The sequence below is a fragment of the Athalia rosae genome, chromosome 3, assembly GCF_917208135.1.
Source record: "Athalia rosae chromosome 3, iyAthRosa1.1, whole genome shotgun sequence".
NCBI classification, from domain to species: domain Eukaryota; kingdom Metazoa; phylum Arthropoda; class Insecta; order Hymenoptera; family Athaliidae; genus Athalia; species Athalia rosae.
In genome coordinates this window covers 10,609,487-10,630,420 of record NC_064028.1, presented here as the reverse complement: position 1 = coordinate 10,630,420, position 20,934 = coordinate 10,609,487, and the positions used below count along the sequence as shown (strand labels likewise).

Genomic DNA, 20,934 nt, shown 5'->3' with positions numbered 1-20,934 from the left:
CCCCACCTCGATAATCTCATGGTACATAACTCGTAAATGGGTATACCGTATCTATACCGTACACTCCGACTTTACGTGTGCCTATATCTATCGGCGTGGGTATTGGTTTGTAATGTAACGAAAGAAACGAAACCGAGTTCTGATGCAGGGCCGTCGTTAGAAAGCCAACTATCGAGCTGCGCGAACTTGGCCTCGATCATATTATAGGTTGGATTACAAACTCATTTTATTACACAGCTGCAGCGGAAAGCAACGAGAAACTACGAACTCGGATACACCCGTCTCCGGTGACTTCGACGCCGTACGCAAGCGATTTCGATTTCCAGTGTACCTCGAACCCCAAAAATGATGTTAACGGTGTCGCGGAATTGACGAATATCTAATAAGAGAGGAAAAAATTAAAATCCATTCTTCCTGTCCCTCTACTCATTTCGCCTCCTCGGCTCTTTGTCTGAATTTTTTCCGAAACCGCCGGCGCGTCTTGGTCTCAAAAAAAAAAAAAAAAAGAGCGAGTCGTCGGTAGCGTCGTCGCGGAGGGGAAAAAGAAAAAGAGATAAAGAATCGGTGAAGAGGGAATCCGGGGAGGAGGTAGGTAGAGACGGAGGCGAAGAGAAGATCGAGGGAAGTTGCAACACCGAACAGACTCCACGTGCAGCAACGCCAGGCGATGATGCAACTCCCCTTGCATTTTGTAACCGTATAGATCTAAAAGAGTTAAGCATCTGGCTAGCCGTTCCATCCGATGCTGCAGCGACGTTCCACCGTTAATGGCGTTGTTGCACGGGTTGCACGGCCAACGGGTCCGGCTCGTCATCGCCTCCGATCAACGTCTCCGTGTAGATCTACCCGATGTACCGCCTCGAAGTTCCATACGAGACAATTATTATCGAGTCGTACGTAATTCCATGTACTCCATTGCGCGGCGCGTTACTCTAGCTTCGTCTATCGTCGGTTGAGAAATTTTTCGAATTCTCATCTCGGAGAGAAATAATTCGGATGCCTCCGTTTAACGAGGTCAAAATGTCACGGAAGCATCTGATTTTCGGTCCCATAAAACGCAAAATTTTTTTCTAATAACTGAAAATCTGTCATTTTGTCGTACAACGCGCAACCGACATGCATCCTATGTCTATTATACAGATATGTATTTGGACATACAAAAATATTATACACAAGTACTGAAAATTATAGGATATAATACTATGATAGTAGACGACGCGATACTACGACGCGATACCGAAATAATCACGTGGTTAAAAACATCGCGCGAACCTCGTAGTTATTATATACTTATAGATCATTGCATACGATCCCCTCCCAAAGTTGGCAATAATCAAAGAATGAGATATACACGCCGTCGCGAATATAACGTACGATTTTTCGTTCGGGTATAAATTGTGGCGGGATACGACAGAATTGCAGATTTCGATGTTGCAGAGGGGAGAGAGAGAGAGAGAGAGAAGAATAACGGGCATCGCGACACCGCGACCTTTCAGCATTTATTCACGATTAGCCACCCGAGATTCCCGCGCTTTTTATCTATAATTAGAATGTAATCAGAAATTACTTCAGTCCTCGAATCTGAGATACGTGATTTTGTTTGACGTCTTTTTTTTTCCTACGATCTCTCACTCGATCCTCATAATTTTTCGCACACAATTGTATACGTAAGCTGATACGGATAGTCACCTATACATTTACAGTGTTTACGTACACGCTTTATATGCATCTCATACTGACATTGAAATAAAATCGCACGTGCCTTCACGTATAGTGTATACATATATATGTATCTGGTTCAACGAACCTAAATTCACACCGTACGACGACGGATCGCAAAATTCAAAGGAAAATTTCCTCATTTTACACATCCCTACCGAATAATGTAACGTGTGCATGTACACGCGAAGCTGATACCGTGTTCTACATCCAGCACCTCGTGACTTGCAACTACTTTTTTCTCAATGTAATTATTCTCAAGGCGATGACGTTCGTGTCACGATACACGTTCACCCAGTCTGTCAAAGGACGCAGCAATTACGCCGAGATATCCGCGCGAAATCGTATGAACACGTGACAACGTGAATCCCCATTCGGATTCGAACAGGTTCGAATGTTCCCGAATCGATCGCGTCTCCTCCGAAATCGCGCAGCTGCGTGTAACGGGTTGAAAATATGGAGGATACGGACTCACCGTCTGGCGTTGATACGGTGCCTGCCTTGTTGATCTTCGAGTTCCACATGGCGGGGGTGGTGGGCGCCGGGCTTAGGTCCGGTGTGGGTGGGTGAGCCGGTGGCATGGGGGCGAGACCGCCGCAACCCTGGTGGCCCAGGTGGTCCCCGGGGGTGTTGTACGTCCCGGATTCACCGCCTCCGCCTCCGCCGCCGCCGCCGCCGCCGCCGTAAGATTCGCCCGACGAACGCTCCGCGAGCCTCTCCGCCCTTTCTCGATCCGTCAACGCACCGGGTTCTTGTTTTATTCGTAGATCTGTGAGCGGGTCGATGAAAATCTTGATTAGCCGATCACTAATTGGAGTTTGAGTAGAGGATTGGCGGAACTGTCAACGGGAGTCGATTAAAAATGAAAAGCAGACGAATAAAAATTGTAGAAAATTGAAAAAATAGTTTCCTTTTATTCGTGCTTCCGAGTGAGAAGTACCGAAATGACGAGCTGGTAATTCGAAAAAAAGAGAATGAAGAAAAAAAAAAAGAACACGGAAAGAAATAAAAAACGAACCTTCAGCCCCGTTATCCCTGTGTTCGCCGTTGCCTCTTTCCTCCGAGCGGTCGCGTTCCAGTTCCTGTTCAAGTTCCGTTGGCGTATGCGGTGCCGTATGGGGATGCGGAGGTTGGTCCGTAGGGTGGGGAAAATGTGAGTGCAAAGAACTGTCTAAAAGAAGAGGATGCGGCGCCGAGGCTGGACGAAACGCTGCTCCATCCCTCAGTACACTCGCTCGGCCTAAAGCGTCGACGTCACTCGGTGACCTATAGATTTTTTCAAAATCCAAACGTATTTTCACCACGCACAAGCGAGACATTTCAGAGATGATTTCGCAATCGAGCGGACCCGATGGAAATGTGGGGTGATGCGACAAGACTACGAATCACCTTCTCAAAAATCAAAAAGAAAATTATTTTCGAGTGAAAAATTGGATGGACGGTTCTCGGTGTTCAACGGACCAGATGGACACGGAGACACGTTCGATTTTGTTTTTCGCCTCGTTTATGATTATCGTAGGGTAATTTCCTGTTTTAACGTTTTTCGTTACCTCATCAGCCTTTTCCGCGGACTGTCGTAGTAGTGTTGGGTGGTGGCGTGTGATGTGGGTACGGTGTAAGTAGGTGCCGTCGAGGGCGTCGGGACGGGCGTCGGTGACTTCTTTCTAACGCTACCCCCCGATCCGGCGCCAGCGCCTGTTCCTCCGCCCGCGGCACCGCCGTCGGGCGAATTGTTGCTCTCGGCGGCGTGCCTTTGCGCGACCGCCAATTTTTCGTGTTCTATTGAGAGACCTTTGACCTGAAATTGCGTCAAGGTATTCAAGAATTGGATTGCGAATGGTAGAGAACGGAAGTAACGAATGGGATAGAAATTTGGGTTTCGTTTTTATTTTTTCATCTTCTTCCCGATTTCGTTTCTATATTCGTTCAGGATGTCGATCGGATGTATACGTACTTGCAGACATTCCGCGGCCTTCAGAAACGAGCTCAATGATTCCTGGGATACGTGAACCTCGCCGCGGTACATAAATTCGAGAAGTGCCGCCATATTTTGGGCGCTGGTACCGTCCAAGATGACGATTAAACCCGCCGGCGACGGAGGCATACCCTCGAATAACTCTTGAAAATGTTTGCTACATGCTGCTAGAATCAATCTATGCGCCTTGAACGTCACACCTGGAGATAAAACAGAAGCGAAACAAAAAATATATAACTAGATTATTCAAATCAAAGGTCAGGACCAATAATTATCAATAGAAACGTATATAGGGTATAATTCGAAAAAAAATTTAGCCGTCCACTCAAAGGTTGATGCAGAAATCGGTTTAACTGTATTCGCCGCAGGTATGAATGTGATGCGTGCTATATGCCGCTGAAAAGTAAGGTACCAAATGAATTAAATGAGAAAAAAAAAAGAATTAGTAAGATAACCCTATCGGAACCTTTTACGTACGTTAATATCGCGATGTAATGGACACGGTGAGCACACTCTGTGTGTAGTTTTTTTCCTATTTCGTTTTGTTTTATTTTTTTGTTTAAAATATTTGAAGCAGATGGACGCATAGGTAAAATGAGCGCTGTTAGACGCTCGAAATGTGCGTTCGATAAAAATCTTCGATGGTCTCGTAACGCACATGCGTATATTTATACGTGTGTATAATGCGTATGAAATCGTGTATGTATATCTATTATAATACACATACTACACAAAAGTACATGAGGTGGTGGTACCAAAAGGGTTGGCTGGCTCCCACTAATTAGAACTAGCCATCTGATTAACATATTCACCGTATTTTTATGCATATCCTTCTTCATCTTAATTCTTTTTTTTTTTTCACTTTATTCTTTGTGCTTTGTTTTATTTTTAATGGCCCCGCTGTCGGCTTGCCCCTTCGTTTCCGCATGTCGGTAGGTAGATGGGTAATTTTATGTAATGTATAAAGTACATTGGAAGGTAGGAATAAGGTATAATATACACGAAGTAAATAGAAAATATATATGTACACCTTATCATACTTATGACCGCTCGCGTTACACTATTTTCATGTTCCATTATAATATGGAATACATTATGAACATATTCCTAATTAGCTGTTTACCTTATCTATGGATCGTCATCAATTTAACCATGAAAATTAATAATTCTGTTTCGTACGAAATATTCATCGTCAGAAGCGGATGCCGAAAATTCAGAATTATCGATTTCAAAAGATGAAACGTAAGAATTATCTGGTTTCGAAAAATCTCGTACAGTTTTCGGCCACTGACCTTCATAAAAAACAAAAAAAAAAATGAAAATGGCGACAAAATTCTCCATAATTTTGCAAACAAAAGGTCGACTGTCCTCGAAAATGGTGGAGCTCGATGAGCCAAGAAAAAGAGAAATTGAAGAGAATCTAGCGAATTGAATAATCCAAGAAAGTTCATAGAGGGAGTGAAGGGGTATCGACGGACAGCCCTCGTGATAAAGTTGGATTTAAAGCGGGTTGAGGAAACGGAGTTTCAACGATATCCCCGAATCCCCGAATCGCCGAAATCCCGCGTGAACGCGTCCGCTCTCCGAACAGCATCAGCTACAAACAGCGTGGCTTCCTATACAATGATGCTTCGAATTTCGACCAAATTCCACCTGCGGGGCCACTTCCTGTTAACCACCTGGTACGGTAGAACGCGTAGTATACACTACGGTATAAAGCACACCACCTTCTCACGATATCATCCCGTGGCCGCTCTCGATTCCGCGTATCCCTCCCCCCCCCCTCGTCCCCTCCTCTCCTCGCCAACGTTCCTTTACTTTCGTTCCCCACGCCGGCCCCCCCCCCCCCCCCCCCCCTAATATCCTGGTGCATTAAGGAGCGGTCCGCGTGGCGCACGTAAGTCACCAAATCGTGGCCTAGATATTCACCGGAGAGTAAGAATTTCTCGGGTCGGGTTCGCCGCACACGCAGCTGCGAACCAACGCAACCGCGTACCGCGCGCTGCAAGGTAAACGCCACGTAGTACGACCGAGCGTTTTACAAGATGCGCGGTGCAGAGAGTATAAAAGGTTGACAGCCGGTTTTACTCGACTTCCTCGAAGAAAAATTTTCCCCCCTTAGATTCTTGCGGCTTCCTGTCCTTGTTGCAGCCTGTGATAATTATTACATGTTACGTTGGACGTTGTACGCGTACGCATTGTCGTCCCGTTTCATTCCACCGATCGTATCGCGTCGTTTCTTATTAATTGTCGGCAGATCGCCGATCCGGCGACTGGGCCCTGGTATTTCGTTGTCATTTTTTTTACGCCCTGAATTCACGAATTTCCGAATTTCGCAGTGAGTCGAGTTAAACGAAATGAGAAGAGAAAAGAAAAATTCCAATACTGTATTCTCCAACTGAAAATGCAAATCCTCTTAGGACACAAATTAGATCGCCATGTTTTACCATTTTTGGGCAAAAAATCATTCCTATCTTTAGCCGCGAGGACTCGAAAAAATTTTGGTAAACTAGCATTTTTATGAATTATCAGGCGACGACTTCGTTACACTACCATAGGTATAGGTACACGACAAATTTATTGTGGCTTCGGAAACTTGTGCGGTGAGTTACGGGTGACAATAATAACGATGGTAAGGATAATAACAATGACGAAAGGATGGTAATGATGTAATTTACAACCTTACAAGTAACTTCCTATATGAATACTTATTAAACCCACCAAGTAATCGATATCCGTTATTACTCTTAGGATATAGCCGGACACCTCGATGTCATTTAGAAGGGTTTACGAACAATTCGAGGAAAATCAAAATTGTTTGAACAAATACATTACGCTCGAATATGTACTTTCAACGACATTTTGCTCTTTTCGTTATTATCAATTCTTCTCTTCACCGCAACTATACTTATCCTGGCGAGAAAAAATTCACGCCGTTACGTGAGAAAGTCGATGGCGGTAGGTAGTCGAGTAGCATCGTATTTTTAAAACAAGGAAGTTTGAACCGAAAATGCATTTTTTTTTTCTCTTTTTTTTTTTCTTCTATTCAGAACGTCAAACTTTTGGTCTGCACTAATTGTTGGTGGGCGTTGACGGGATGATGAATCGCGGCCGTGAAGTATATTATGACGTCACCGGGGCAAAAGAACCCGGAAACGATGTGCATCGTTTCGCGATATTGTCAGAGAATTCGACGATACTAAAACAAAGGAGATATTGTTCAATGCGCCGCGATTAGGGTGCCGATACTCCGGTAGAGATAAAGTTTATTGCGGAACTTGAGGAAGGCATGCAAATCATTATTTTCCTTCTCTGTTGCTTTTTTTTCTAAAACTCGTAGATGTGTATTTTTGCAAAGTTAATAATAGATGGCGCATGACGTAACGGACACGTTATAACCTATGGGTAAAATAACCGTAGTAGAATCGGTGTAATATATGTATATATATATATATATACACTTAAAAACGCGTATTTTCGAATGCGTTAGTTACGCCAAAACGCGTGCGCACGAATCAAAGCGTTACAAAACCGTGTTGAGAAAATATAGAAGAAATAAAAAAGCGACAGAAAAAAAAAAGAAACTAAGAAGAAGAATAGACGGAAATATATGTATACGCGAGAGCATTCCATGCCAAGTGACCTAGTCGTTCGTCGGTGACCCAAACACCATTATTACACTTTTTCGAGGGTATTTTTTCTTATCAAATTTCCCAATCCAGAAATCAAATCATCAAATATTTTTGGCTCCTCTTTTCTTTTTCCTTTTTTTCAGAGCAAACCGCATCGTCTTTTATCCCAAAAGAAATTAAACGATACAATTCTATTTCGAAAATTTTCTAAAGTACGACAAATTAGCGTGCGTGAAAAATTCGGAAAATTAATCACAAGCATGAGGAACAAAAAAAAAACCAATCGCAATTCTAGAAAAAAATCGTCCGAGTTTGGTTTCGGTTTCTCGATGTCCATTTTTCCTGAGAAGAAGAAAGAAGTAATTTTTTGCTCCAAACACTCACGCCCAATAGTTTTTCCAGTCAAGATTACTTCGGTGAGTTTCGAATCTAGTTCCACGTGTACTTTACCTACATACGTGTGTACACGCACAGACGTACGTAGTCTTACGGTCGTGCGAATAATCGTGCACGATGCGAAAGGAAGGAAAAAAAATTATTAAAAAAAAAAAAAAAAATTGATAAAAAAAAATAAAAAAAAGAAGATAGAAAGAAAAACCAAACGCGCCAATCGCCCACACTCGGTCAATGGCCTCAACCGGCGCAGTAAACGCACGCGTCTTTTTTTGCACACGCTGTATAACTATACCGTAGAAAATATACATAGGTATATACATCCGCATATAATTTACCAATACAATCAAACGAGGAACCTTCGTCTCTATGCGTATTCTTTATTTCTTTTTCTTAATCTTTGTTTTTTCTGTATGCGTGCAGCGCACGTGTGCGTTTTTTTAGCCATTGCCATTGCTGCACGGTGTAAATTCAAGTTCGCGCCAGCGTGATAGCTACTCCTCGTCCTCGTCGTCGTCGTCGTCGTCGTCGTCGTCGTCGTCGGTTTTAGGTTCGTTTTGCGTTTTTCCTATACATATGCATGAGATGTGGTACACACGAAAATACGTTCGCAGTGCGTGTGCAGCTGCGTAATTTTTTTTTCTTTTTTTTCTCTTTTCTTTTTGTTTTCTGTACCATGTACACGTTCGTATATATATTTTTCTTTGTGTGCGGAACCGCCGCTATTAGAACCGGGCATATGTATAGCTGATTGTGAACCCACTGCTGCCGCTGTTGCTGCTGCTGCTGCTGCTGCTGCTCTGCGTCACGCACGTCGCGAGGAAATTTTTTTTTTCTTTTTGTTTCATGGTCAACTCAGATCCCCCCGCCGTATATTATATAAAACCGAAATACCCCGTATGTTCTCACGTTATCCACCGCGAATCGGGCAAGACATAAGTGAAAAAAGAAAAAGTGAAATTAGAAGATTCGCGGAATCGACGAATTCGAAAATTATCTTCGATCGTTAGCTCGATTGATTTGTACGAACGGGGATTTCATCCACGTTGTCGAACCGTACGTCATCCTTACACGTTGTAATGCACGCTCTGAGTACAAAAATGGCGGTTGCACGTGTCTTTTCTGTTTCTGCAGCGCGATATCGAAGCAGGAGAACAAAAAGGCTCGTTTTGCGTTAATTTCAAACAAGTCTTAACGTAAGTGCAGCATCCGTAATGAATGTAGATATACATATATAGGTTTTCCATGTACGGACGATACGGAGCTACAGATGTGAAATTTTCCGCGTCACTCCGTGAATCGTTGGGCGCGCGGTTTCGATGATTTATGAAAACCTATGTGGCACGTGGCGTGCAAAAGACAAGCAGCAGCTGCTGCTGCTCCGATGTATATAATTTCGTCATACATAAGTACAGGCGTATTTGTACGTACGTACAATAAACGAATTACACATATCGTTCGGATCGAATTCAAATGGTATGCAGAAAAAAAAAAAGAGGAAAAAAAAAAAGGAGACAGATTAGAAAATAGAAAACAATCATCCATCACGTTTCTAATTATTTTGCTGGCCAATTTAACGTTCGAAAATATATTATATCAGTTTTTTCTTCCACATTTTACACGGCGACCATTAGTCAAATAAGATAAAACTCACGAGTCGTTAATTATTTTGTTGCGACATTTTATGCTCGCATATGTTGCGATATTCAAATTCATTAGAAAATACAAAATAAAGCATAGAAAAATTAAATATCACGTGTTACAAAAACTGCAGTAAATGTGACCCAATCTCGATTTCGCGCGTATAATTTTATTAGTCACCTAAATATAGCCCACACACGTAAATGTGTAGATCTATACACATGTACGTGTGTTATAAATTTTTCTCTTTGTATTAAGAACAAGAAAAAAAAGTCATCGACGTATATAGGTGTACTGAATCGGATATGCGATGTGAACGAATTTTTGATAAAATTTTCGTACACATTTTGCCATCGGTTTCCGTCCACGCGCAAGCAGTCCATTATGTGCGTGTACGGAAAGGAGAAGAAAAAAAAAAAAGGTTTCGAATTTCCGATTTTGCTGAGGGCTAACGTACGTGAGTACATTATCTGGACGACGACGATGGGGTTTGCGAATCGGCCATGGTGTGTGGAAGAAGAAAACGAAGAAAAAAAAGCGCGTACGCACACGGTTAAAAAGACGAAGGAAAGAAAAAAAAAGTCCACGAGATTTGCAAGGGTATGAAAAAAATGAAGCAAAAAAAAAAAAAAAAAAAAAAAAAAAAAAATAGGGGAAAAAAAGAAAAACGCGAGGCAAAAAATAAATATATATGGCGTATATTTCAAAGAAAACAGCTTACGCAAGAGTGCAGTGCACTCTCTCCCTGTTCTATTCATATCTCAAGGCTAACGTAGGTCGGTGTCGCGGGGGATTTGCCGCGTTCGGCAGCGCGAGATTTGCGCGCGATTCGCGTACCGCCGCGCCGCGGCGAATAGCATCGATGGAATCCTTACAGTCGCTGCTGCTGCTGCTGTTGCTGCTGCTGCTGCTCGTGCCGATGATGATGATGATGATGATGTTGCTGTTAGTTCCCGATGCTATTGCTGCTGCTGCTGCTGCTATTGCTTCGTTACATAATTTCAAGGCGAGAGCGACGACTGGTCCTCCTCCTCCTCGCCTCCTCTCGCCTCCTCTCTCTCTCTCTCTCTCTCGCTTCTCTGCCCGCCCAAAAACCTAAACCTGCCTGCGATTCTTGCACGTGGAGACCGAGCCACCGCCGACTCGCGAAACCGAACGACGACTATATTACGGCGTTAGAATTGAACTTGGAATTTTCTAGCCCCGAAACTTACAAGGCGATTTCCTTCATTTTTCTCACGCCGTTTTCTCCCGGGTCTTACGCTATTAATTTCTACTTTTCTAATTACTTCGCTCGCCCCGCCGACCCTGGAAACCGAACGAAACCCATTACATCATAGTCAAGTTGAACTTGGAGTTCCGAGTTTGAAAATAATTACAATGCTAATTACCGCCCACGTACTGATCATTGCATTGCAACTAGGTACTCCGTTTTGTTTTTTTTTTCTCCTTTCTTGCAAGATCGTTCGCACCGTAAATTTGCAAGATCGTTGCAAGACGAGGATCGTTTCAAGTGTAGCTCAAGTTTTGGCTCTAGATATTGTCGAAATGATCATTTCGATTTGCTGGAGATGCTGTTCACTGCATTTCCACGCGAGCTGATTTTCTCCATTTTTTCATTTCTGAGCTGGATTTCAGTGAGTTATCGCGGTTTTTGCTCGCCGTGGAGCGGGGGGAATCGAGGGGTGGCGCGGAAAACCGAGTAACGACGATACTGCACGATATATGTTATATCAGTTAAAAGTTCTGCTGCTGCTGTTTATTGCTGATATTAATTAAACGACATAGTTGCGTTGTCGGAGAGCTTGATGAGAGAGGGAGAGAGAGAGAGAGAGAGAGAGAGAGAGAGAGAGAGATGGAGGAGTGAGAGGAGGGCGACGATGAAGAGGAGCCGGAGGAAGAGGGAGGGAAACCTTGACGACGACGACTAAAAACTCCGTATGTACTGCGCGCGAACGATAGATAAAATAAAGTCTCGCTTGCACAATGATATTTATGAATGGCTTATACATTACGTTTACACTTTACTGTATTACATATACATACGCAAATATAATCCGTAATACCGTCTGATTGTGAATTTACTCATTCCCTACATTACATAGGTATACACGCGCTTGATATGCTCGTATACATCTATGTACGTTATACATTTATGTGATATGCGTGATAACGACGATGACGATGACGATGATCATTTGCCTCATCGAAGATGATAATTATCGTTGCTCGTCGTTACGCTCCTTCTTTTTTTTTTTTCTCAACCCCCTTCCCGTCGTTACATTCAAAATTTAGATGCAAACAACTTTTTACGATACAAATCTGAGAATTGCAATAATACATTGAATAATCGACGATAAGATAAGACGATAATAAAAAAAGGAACAAATAAATGGTAAAAAATGAAACGCTCGTCGAAACGCTGAAATTCAACGAAACGTTATCGCTGCTGATCTTATTTTTTCCCCTCAATTCTACATTCCATTTCCGAAAATTTTGAAAAAACTACGTCGGCCAGGGTTTTACCGAAGTAAACAAGAAAAAAATTCAATCAAATAAGACTCAATGAAAATATGATCTTTTTCGTAACCCACTGCAACGCTGCGACACACACAAATTATGGGCAAATAACAATTCAAGGCCTGCAAATTAAAAAATTATCATCGGACTCGATAACAATTACTCGGCAATTGTTTTTGTTTTTTTTTTTTTTCCGATTCTGGTCATTACATCTTGCACGCAATGGTAATAATATACGTGATTATTGGTTTTCGATTTTTCTAAACAAAACCCACTTTTCATAATACGTAATGTAAATATTTGAATATTTGAATTGCGTAATAATACAAGTACAACATATCCGAAGTATGTACAGTGTACACATATTACATATAACAATTAATGACATAATACTGCAGAATTTACGTAACGAAATGTAATTGCAAAATATGAAGCATACGTGGATGACGCGATATGTGAATTCCGTTCGAAAAACTGGGTATCCGATTAGCCGAATTTTTTTTCATTCAATTTTCATTAAACTTGAATATTTCTTTTCTCTTTCTTTTCGTACTTTTTTATTTGTTCCCCTCATGGTTTTGACCGGAAACGCCGAGCGTTGCGGAGTTTCTGAACGGAGTTCTGCATCGCAGCGGCCTTGCCAGGGCATTGGCCCGTCCAATGCCCGCGTCTCATTGGTTCGCGGTGTTTCTATTCGAATATATATTCGAAAAAAAAATCGACGAAAAAACGTGAGTGAAAAAAAAGCAGTATCGAGGAAAAACGAGAAGAAAGATGAACGAAAAATAAAATAAAAAACAAAAAAAAAAAACTACCGCATCACATGTATATAAACTCATCTTATCTTTTCTCGTAGAAGTTCCCGCGCGCTTTTTAACCGTATGTATTATATATATCTGTATACATATATTTTTCTGTAAATGTATAAATGTATAATGTTTGGATTTATAGTATAAATCCGGCAGAGATAAAAGAAGAAAAAAAGGAATAAATTTTTTTTTTTTCATTCTACGGAGGCGACTTCAAGAACCTTTATCGTCACCGTGCAACAGCGACATGAACGGGCATCAGCAACGTCCTACAAAATATCGATTTCATTGGACGAGGTCGCTAACTTTTTGAACGTTGTTAAATTTTTTTTTTTTTTTTGTGTTTTTCATTTCGTTTTCACATTTACAACCTGTGTTTCAGACACTATACATTATACGACTCGTGTGTGCGTTCTTTTTACCACCCATCTACCCGTATATATCGTATAAAAATTATCCATTCTAAATTATGCACGATTTTCGTTGTCGTTTCTTCGACAATTTTTTTTTTTTTTTTTTTTAATACTCCCTTTTCGGCAGAAGCTCGGTTCACGTTGTCAGAATTTTTCATTCGCATACGTGACGCGCCTAGATTTTGATTATTTTTTTCTTCTACTCTTATTTCTCGTTATAGTGCGCAGTTGAGAGGGAGGGTTGGTAATGTAAAACTCTTGCGATCGGATTTTAAGGAATTTGATAAAAATTCACTTATTCGTTATCTCTTTCTATTATTATCAATGTCATCTCCGTCGGAGTACACGTGTGCTTCGCGCTTTCATAATATACGTGTACATAGCTGATATCACGCTGCCCGCATATCAACAATTATACGTGAACGTTCTTATCGGTTGTGCATCTGGGGAGTATTACGACCATGATGATTGCCATTATCATTATCATCAGCGTTATTATTATTATTATTATCATCATCATTCTATATTCCACTGCATACATCCTGTACACGGTTATAATCTATACGAAAACGTCACGACGCCAATGCAGGTGGTATATGTATAGCGTTGATAGAGCGGTCGTCTACGTATATATGTAATATGTATATGTATTATATACGCGGGCGACTCGCGAGTTTCGTATTAATCGGCGTTGGAAAGAAATGAAAGAAAAAAAAAAAAAAATCGTCGACTTGTAAAAATATTTGCCGCCGATAACCTCGCCGCCTCTTTGCTCATTGTCTGATCTGATAGGGAAAATTAAAGAAATAAAATAAATAAAAGAAAAAATATTGCCGCAGGTATACATATATCGATGCACATTACGGCGATACGCGCACAAGCGGTATTTGATTATATCGACGTTCGTGACCGTGAAAAATAAAGAAAAAAATGAAAAAAGGTAAGAAAATACTTGTACAAAATAGTATTATAACACGAGAGGTCGAGTGTATCGGGTATACGTACTACTTATTATACAAGACTGCAGATATAGCGTAGGTACCGAACTCGGATGCAGGTTGAACGAACCCGCAAAGTGTATCTTATATGGTAGGTAACTCTAGACTCTAGACCCGATAGCATACGCGGCGGCAGCGGTAATAGCAGCAAAAGCAGGGGTAATGGCCGGCATCCTGTTGCATCAGAATCATAATCATAGTTGCGTATTATTATACACTCCTGAGTTTTTTTTAAGTCCGAGTCAGCGCGCGATCGAGGGCATTTGTGCGGAGTTTGAGGTGAATTCGTAAAGAAAAACAAAAAAAAAAAAAAACAAAGCAACAAAAAAAAAAGGAATTATTTTCTCAAAAAATCCGCGTTGTACCACCAGATGAAATCTAAAGATGGCAAACGACCATGGTCGCTCGTACGAGGATGTAAATTCAAATGAAGATCATTACACAGATATGTACATGCATATTATATTCTACACGGTCGAAGTCAAAGTGACGTTACACGGGTATACGCCCGGTTTGGTCGATCGTGAATCGCTCGGCGGCCAAGCGTGCGTTTGGACAAATTTTTCGTACCTATACGTATAGCTGGACCGCCTACGAAAAGTTGTCCAACAATAATATTTCGCGACGCAAGAGAAGAGGAGTAGAACCGTATGTATAACGTTCGAAAAATGTACGAACCGCGATCTAACCCACACCACGGGGCGTTAAGGAGGCAGAGGAGGGAAAAAAAAAAAAAAACAAGAAGAAGAAAAACAAATTAGAAAAAAAAAGGCGCGCGCGAACGTGAACGCAAACCCAAACGAAAACGCGAACGCGCGAGCGCCAGCCTTGACTCCAGGAAGTGTACTTTGGTTGATCGCAGCAGCAGCAGCAGCAACAGCAACGGCAGCAGCAACGGCAACGGCAGTGTAACAGCAGATAGCACGTAAAATGTAATACTCTGGTAAATTACATTAGTGTTGGTCAGAGTGCGTTCACTTCGCTCAGTTAGTGACTCTTGCCAAGGTCTCCTCTACTCCTCATCATAATTCTTTCTCTATACACACACATCTGGTTCCGCGGTGGCTCGTTATCGTCCGTATAGGCGATAGTCGGCGTGTGTTGTATCGTGCCCTCGCACGCGGTGCCTTGCACTCCTTGTAGGTTGGGTTAGATTTACACCATTATTCGAGCCGGGTGGACGGGTGTGCGTAACCGAAAATACACAGGAGGTAAGAGAGCGTTACACGCGCGCGCGCGCCAGCTCACGCACGCACACACCTGCGAGGATAAAACGAACGGCTATGGGGAAGCGGCGGACAACGCGGCGATGCTCGCGGGGCCGCACCGTATCGAATTCCGTATGCGATCTTATCCTCTGGATCACAACGTGCGAGAGACAAAGGGAACCCGGCCACGATCCCATAATGCGATGATACACGTGTATATATAAAAATATCTCGGGGAACCGCCGTATCGTTCGACGGATCGTTCTCTTTTTCTTCGTACGGTTGCCTCTCTCTTTGCTTCTCGTTTTTTTTTCGATCTACCGTCATCCTACCTTTTTTTTTTCCCTTTTTCATCCGCGTACCGCTTTTCGAAAAATCGAACCGCGACCTTTTTCTTCTTGTATAGGTAGGTACTCGAATATTTCACTGAAAATTTTCAATGTTCCCACACCTCGCGATCGAAAGCGATTCACTTGCTTTGTTTTTATCTGCAACCGAGACGTGAAATTGAAGAGAAGAAAAAAAAAAAAAAATTATCAAGTATCGTGATTTCGTGTCTTCGGCTAATAGCGAATCAAACGAATCACCGAATGCGGAAAAGAAGGATAATCTATCTTTGTACGTACATGTATGTTGTTTTTTTTTTTTCATAAGGATGTATGTATGTGCGTACACGTAACCGGTTTGCTAAAAACGATATTTCCGGTTTCCATGTACATGCACAGGTACCGGGTGCTTTGTGTGAGACAGTACCTATATACGTGATTCTTTCGTATTCAAAATGCATGCGCATAGTTTTATTTATGTGGATGAATTTTATTTTCATAAAAGATATTTCAAGGTTGAAATTATGTAGGAATTACATGTACCTAATGTTATATATGACGACCATAGTCAGACATTGGCCGTTGACCATTGCCACGGGGTCATTGAAATGCTTTTATGTAAGTATACTTTGTATTACACATGAGATATCGCGACGCGTGTAAATTGGCAACGTTGCGGTATGCAGGCTCGTCATCGAGCCGCTGTTTTTTCTACTTTTCGCATTTTGTTTTTTTTTTTTCCTCTTTTTCGCCGTATCTCTATCTCCTTTTTTCCTAAATGCATATACGTATATGTATACATGTACGTGTGTAACGTACGACGTTACACATGTACGTTCGTTTGTTCCTCTCTTTTATTCTTCACCGCAATTTACGGAATTCGCTGCAATCCTTTTCCACTTTCGTCATTTCTAAATTTACGCGTATACATACAAAAATTTTATTACAAACGTTCCTACGTGAGTGATATATTTTCGGAGTGTTAAACATTTCTCACGATTCGATCGAATGAAAGAAAAATTTCGATATTTCGAGAACCGCGCCCGATACCCCATTTCATACCTACACGGACGTGGACGATGCAACGAAAAAAAAAAAAATTTTCTCCTCTCGCCAACTTCCAACGGAATGCGAAGCGCGACGTATGTGAGGTAAAATTAATATCGACTTCGCGATTTCTACAAAAATTTCGACTACGACGTTATTTTTTAATTTTTCAAATTTCAAAGTTGCACATTATTTGCAGCAATTCAAGAAAAAAAAAAAAAAAAAAATTCACTTACGTGACCAGAACGAATATAGAGTACGGAAAGTTTGCAAAAAAATTAGTATCTATCGATAACGAGTAGATATGTGTACACACACCTATACATATGTAGATACAATGATAATGATATACATGGCGCCGTTTGCAGTGGTAACGGTAGCATCACCGGTGGCATTACGCACCCATTTCTTAGATGGACGTGTGCGTTTTACCTGTATGTATATATACCTACATTATAAAATTCATATTACTCTATAGATATATGTACGCGAGTGCGATAGGCACATAGTAGGTCGTTGCTGCAACACGTCGTCGTGATAGCGCAAAGGAACGACCCGATTCTCACATGATACAATGAGAAGGAAAAAAAAACAGGCAACCCAGCCAGCTATGACCCAGTTAGATAATGCTATATCGGTCTATACTACGCACCTATACTTTCGCCACCGTTTAATACGTATATCTCCGCATACTTGACACACATGTCCCGTACACACACACACGCGTGTGTTAAGTATACACAAATATATACGCGTACGCGTCGTAGGTACGTATTTAGGTGTGCGATACGCCGGTCGCGTTGCACCAGGCCCTACGATATGCGCGACCTAGATAACCGCGAGCTGCAGCGCGCATCGTTCTACCCACGCATCTGTAATACGCTGCACGCATACTTTGCACATTACTTTTTTTTCTTCTTCCTCTCATTTTTATTTTTCCTCATTTCGTCAGAGGTGAGACGTGCATCTGCTGCGAGTCGGTATGGAAATATTTGTGAGGAAAAAAGAGAGAGAAAGAAAAGAAAAAGAAGAAAAATGGAGAAGAGATGGCAGGGTAAAAGAGAGGAAGTTCCCATCCCGATGACTGTGTGCCAAATTAAATAGAATCTACTTTTTATGCGGATGCATATAACGAGGGCACCATGGTGTCTATGTTCAGAGAGGTTCGTAGATACACTTGGGTGCATAGAGGCGCGTACGTGTGACCCATATAGGTAATGTGTTTGATATTTGAGAAACTATCCGCGCGCGACATAGCTATAGACGATGGTTAATACGGGAGAATAGCAGCGGCGGCAGCAGCTAAAACGACAGCCAACGTGATTTCTAGATGATATCGTACGGTTACGTAACGCCAACCGTCAAACGGTTCATTTCCACTTTCGAAATGCACCGACAACATATGGGTGCATGACGTGCCACTAGGTGTATCGGAACGACGGAAGAAAAGAAAACTCAAGCAAACCGCGATGCTTCAAGTTTTTATTTTTCCGCTATGTGATGGAGATTCACAACGGCTGGATGAGCGTAATTATTGTTTTAGGTGAGACGTGCGAATAACGTGGATCGAGTACGCGTACTTTATGGCAGAAATTAAGTCCAAGGAGAGAGAAAAATTACGTAGATACGCGCGGTGCGCCGTGGAATGTGAAACAACGTAACGTAAGACCGAAAGTTTTTGGCGAGCCCGCGGAGAGGCGAAACAAACGGCGAATTATATGGAGTCGCGCGATAGCCGATGGCAGTTCACAATCGGCGTATAAACGCTGCCCCGAGGTACCGCCGCACACACGCGAACGACCGTAGCTCGTATTCCTATGTAAAATCTAACTGTAACCCAGACCTACTTCAATCCAAGCCTAATAAGAGACTCCACGTTGGATGAAACGAACACGAATCTACGCTACGAAATTATTATGCATTCTATTCGGTACTCGCGGCTCTAGAAATTCAGATGACTAACGCATAACTGGCTTGATGAACAAAAAAAAAGCATATCCGATTTTTTATTCTTTGCACTTTTCTGTTAGTTTTTTTTATTTATTATCATATATTAAATATTTTTCTTCTTTAGGGGTCTGGAGGGTGAAAGAAATTTGAAAAATTAATAATTTGGCGCAGATGGAATTCGGAAGATTTTTTTTTGATAGAATGAGTCGGAGAAGAATCGCGAATATGTCACGACGTATCGTCTGGTTATCAACCTAACGACGAGTGCAGGGAAAAAGGATGAAAATGAAAATCGACGTTTTTACGGTCTGAATTCTTCAACCGATTTCTTTAACATCGGCATTAGATAAAAAATCACACGTGATCCAACTGATTTTGATACAACGTTCTCGACTCGATTTTATTTGCATTTTAATTCTTCTTCTTTTTACTTTGATCACTTACTGCTTTTTTTTTTTTTTCATTTCGAGCTGTCCGCACATCAACCGACCATCGCCCAGTTTCTAATCGTTAATTTGCGGATATTTCATTGAATCGCTAATGACGCTGGCACCTGTTTGTGCGCTCCGTGTAAAGAAGGAGAAACTTGTTTTTGGCAAAAAGAATAAAAGCTACGTGGAAAATAAAACGAGTTCAAGAGACATTATTAAAAATCGACGTTACGAGGGACGTTGAAATATCTCCGCAGTTTTGTTAACCGATCGAAATAATTATTAAACAATTTGACACACTAGATGAAAACTTATACATTATTATTCTATACACAAGAATTTGTCATTTTGAAAGTAGTTTTCTTTGTTTACCATTTTTCACGTTTTAAATATAATAACGGAGAATAAATTTTTAAGATTAACGATAACATCAAACATAACATTGCGCATCCAAAAATTGACAACGTAGACAATTAACTCAATTATTTATTCAATTTTACCAATATAGATATAGCTACAAATCAGTAACATTATTACATCGCGAAAAATGTTTGTTTTTTATCAAATCGCACACAAAAAAAGTTATGATCCAAAATATTGTGCAGCACAAATTGGGCGAAAGTTTCACATCCGCAATTATATTCTTCTCACTTTAACGAAATTTTACTTTTTTTTTAATCGTGCAAAATGAGGTGTACGTATCTTATTCCGATTCGTGTTAAGAAATTGATTCTAAGCTTCGATTAAAATAATTAGGTTTGACAAACGCACTGAAGGTTTCGAATGACATCGAAATTAACCGATTTTAAAACTTCGTCCGATATAGTTTCCAAAACCAAAATTTTATGCCAAGGTTCGCCGCTAATTTTATTGAACGAAGATTAATTACCCCGATTATAACGAGTTTTTAACAAATTCGTTTCGCAAAATTTATTGCAAATTTCAACGATCTGTTAACAATCTCATATTAACGTTTCGTTTATACGGTTGAATCGTCATTTATTGTTCAAATTAATTCATTTCAATCATTTTTCTATTTATATTCCAACAAACAACTGTCGATCTTGACGCGAGTCTTGGATCCGCAGGGCGAAAATTGCACCATCTTCCTTATCGTGCTCGTTATCAATTTGAATTTCATTCATTTTATATTTCAACGAGTAACCGCAGAACCTCGAGTACGTTGCGATTTAAAGAAAAAAAAAAAAAAAGGAAAAAAAAATGCTCAATACAAAAAAAAGGAAAAATTCACCGGACATCGCGAAATCGCAGAAGCTCTCGACCGTTCGGTTGCACCGCTGCAACTGCACTGAACTGCGACCGAGGACTGAGGTAGCAGTGTGCAGTGTGCAGAATATAATGAGTGCGAAAAAGAATAATCGTCGTCGACCGTGAAACCTATCGTTGGACGGGAAAGGAAGCTAGCTAGAACCGCAGCGCTGCTTTCCAGACTGCAACTGATCGTAGCGGTACAAACTGCAAACTGCACTAAACTACCAGTGTGCAGAAACGGCGTGCAAGTGTGCCACTGTACGTGTGAAATGCAACGCCGATTCCCAGCGTGCATGCGTAGTGGATTCGCAGCGAGTAGAGGTGATTCGCGTTCGGTCGGACGGGGGTAAAGAAACTAGTGAAACGAGTCGCGAACAGGTCAGACATCCGAGCCGCGCGGCGCTCCGACGATTCGAGAAAATCGTCTTTCTTATTCTCCCTGTGAATTTTTTTTCCCGTTTTGTTTTTTCTTCCGATCTTCCGCCGCTCCATTTGGGGTGGAAGTTCGATGACCGGTCGATCGTGGAACGCGAATAAAAGAGAGACGATCGTTTTATTGAGAGGGTAAACTTGCGAGAATTTCAGAAAAAACCATGGACG

The 20,934-nt window shown here is 41.4% G+C and overlaps 1 protein-coding gene across 4 annotated transcripts in view; it reads right to left on the bottom strand.

Annotated features, from left to right (window-relative positions):
- LOC105690048 (zinc finger protein chinmo) overlaps positions 1-20,934 on the bottom strand; it is a 51,407-nt gene that overhangs the window by 19,026 nt on the left and 11,447 nt on the right. For all 4 annotated transcript variants that reach the window (XM_048653302.1, XM_048653300.1, XM_048653299.1 and 1 more), the window contains 4 exons: positions 3,674-3,894; positions 3,270-3,517; positions 2,738-2,985; positions 2,195-2,488 (listed from right to left, as the gene is read on the bottom strand). In XM_048653302.1, the coding sequence (XP_048509259.1) occupies positions 2,195-2,488; positions 2,738-2,985; positions 3,270-3,517; positions 3,674-3,894 (1,011 nt within the window). The remainder of the gene's footprint in view (positions 1-2,194; positions 2,489-2,737; positions 2,986-3,269; positions 3,518-3,673; positions 3,895-20,934) is intronic.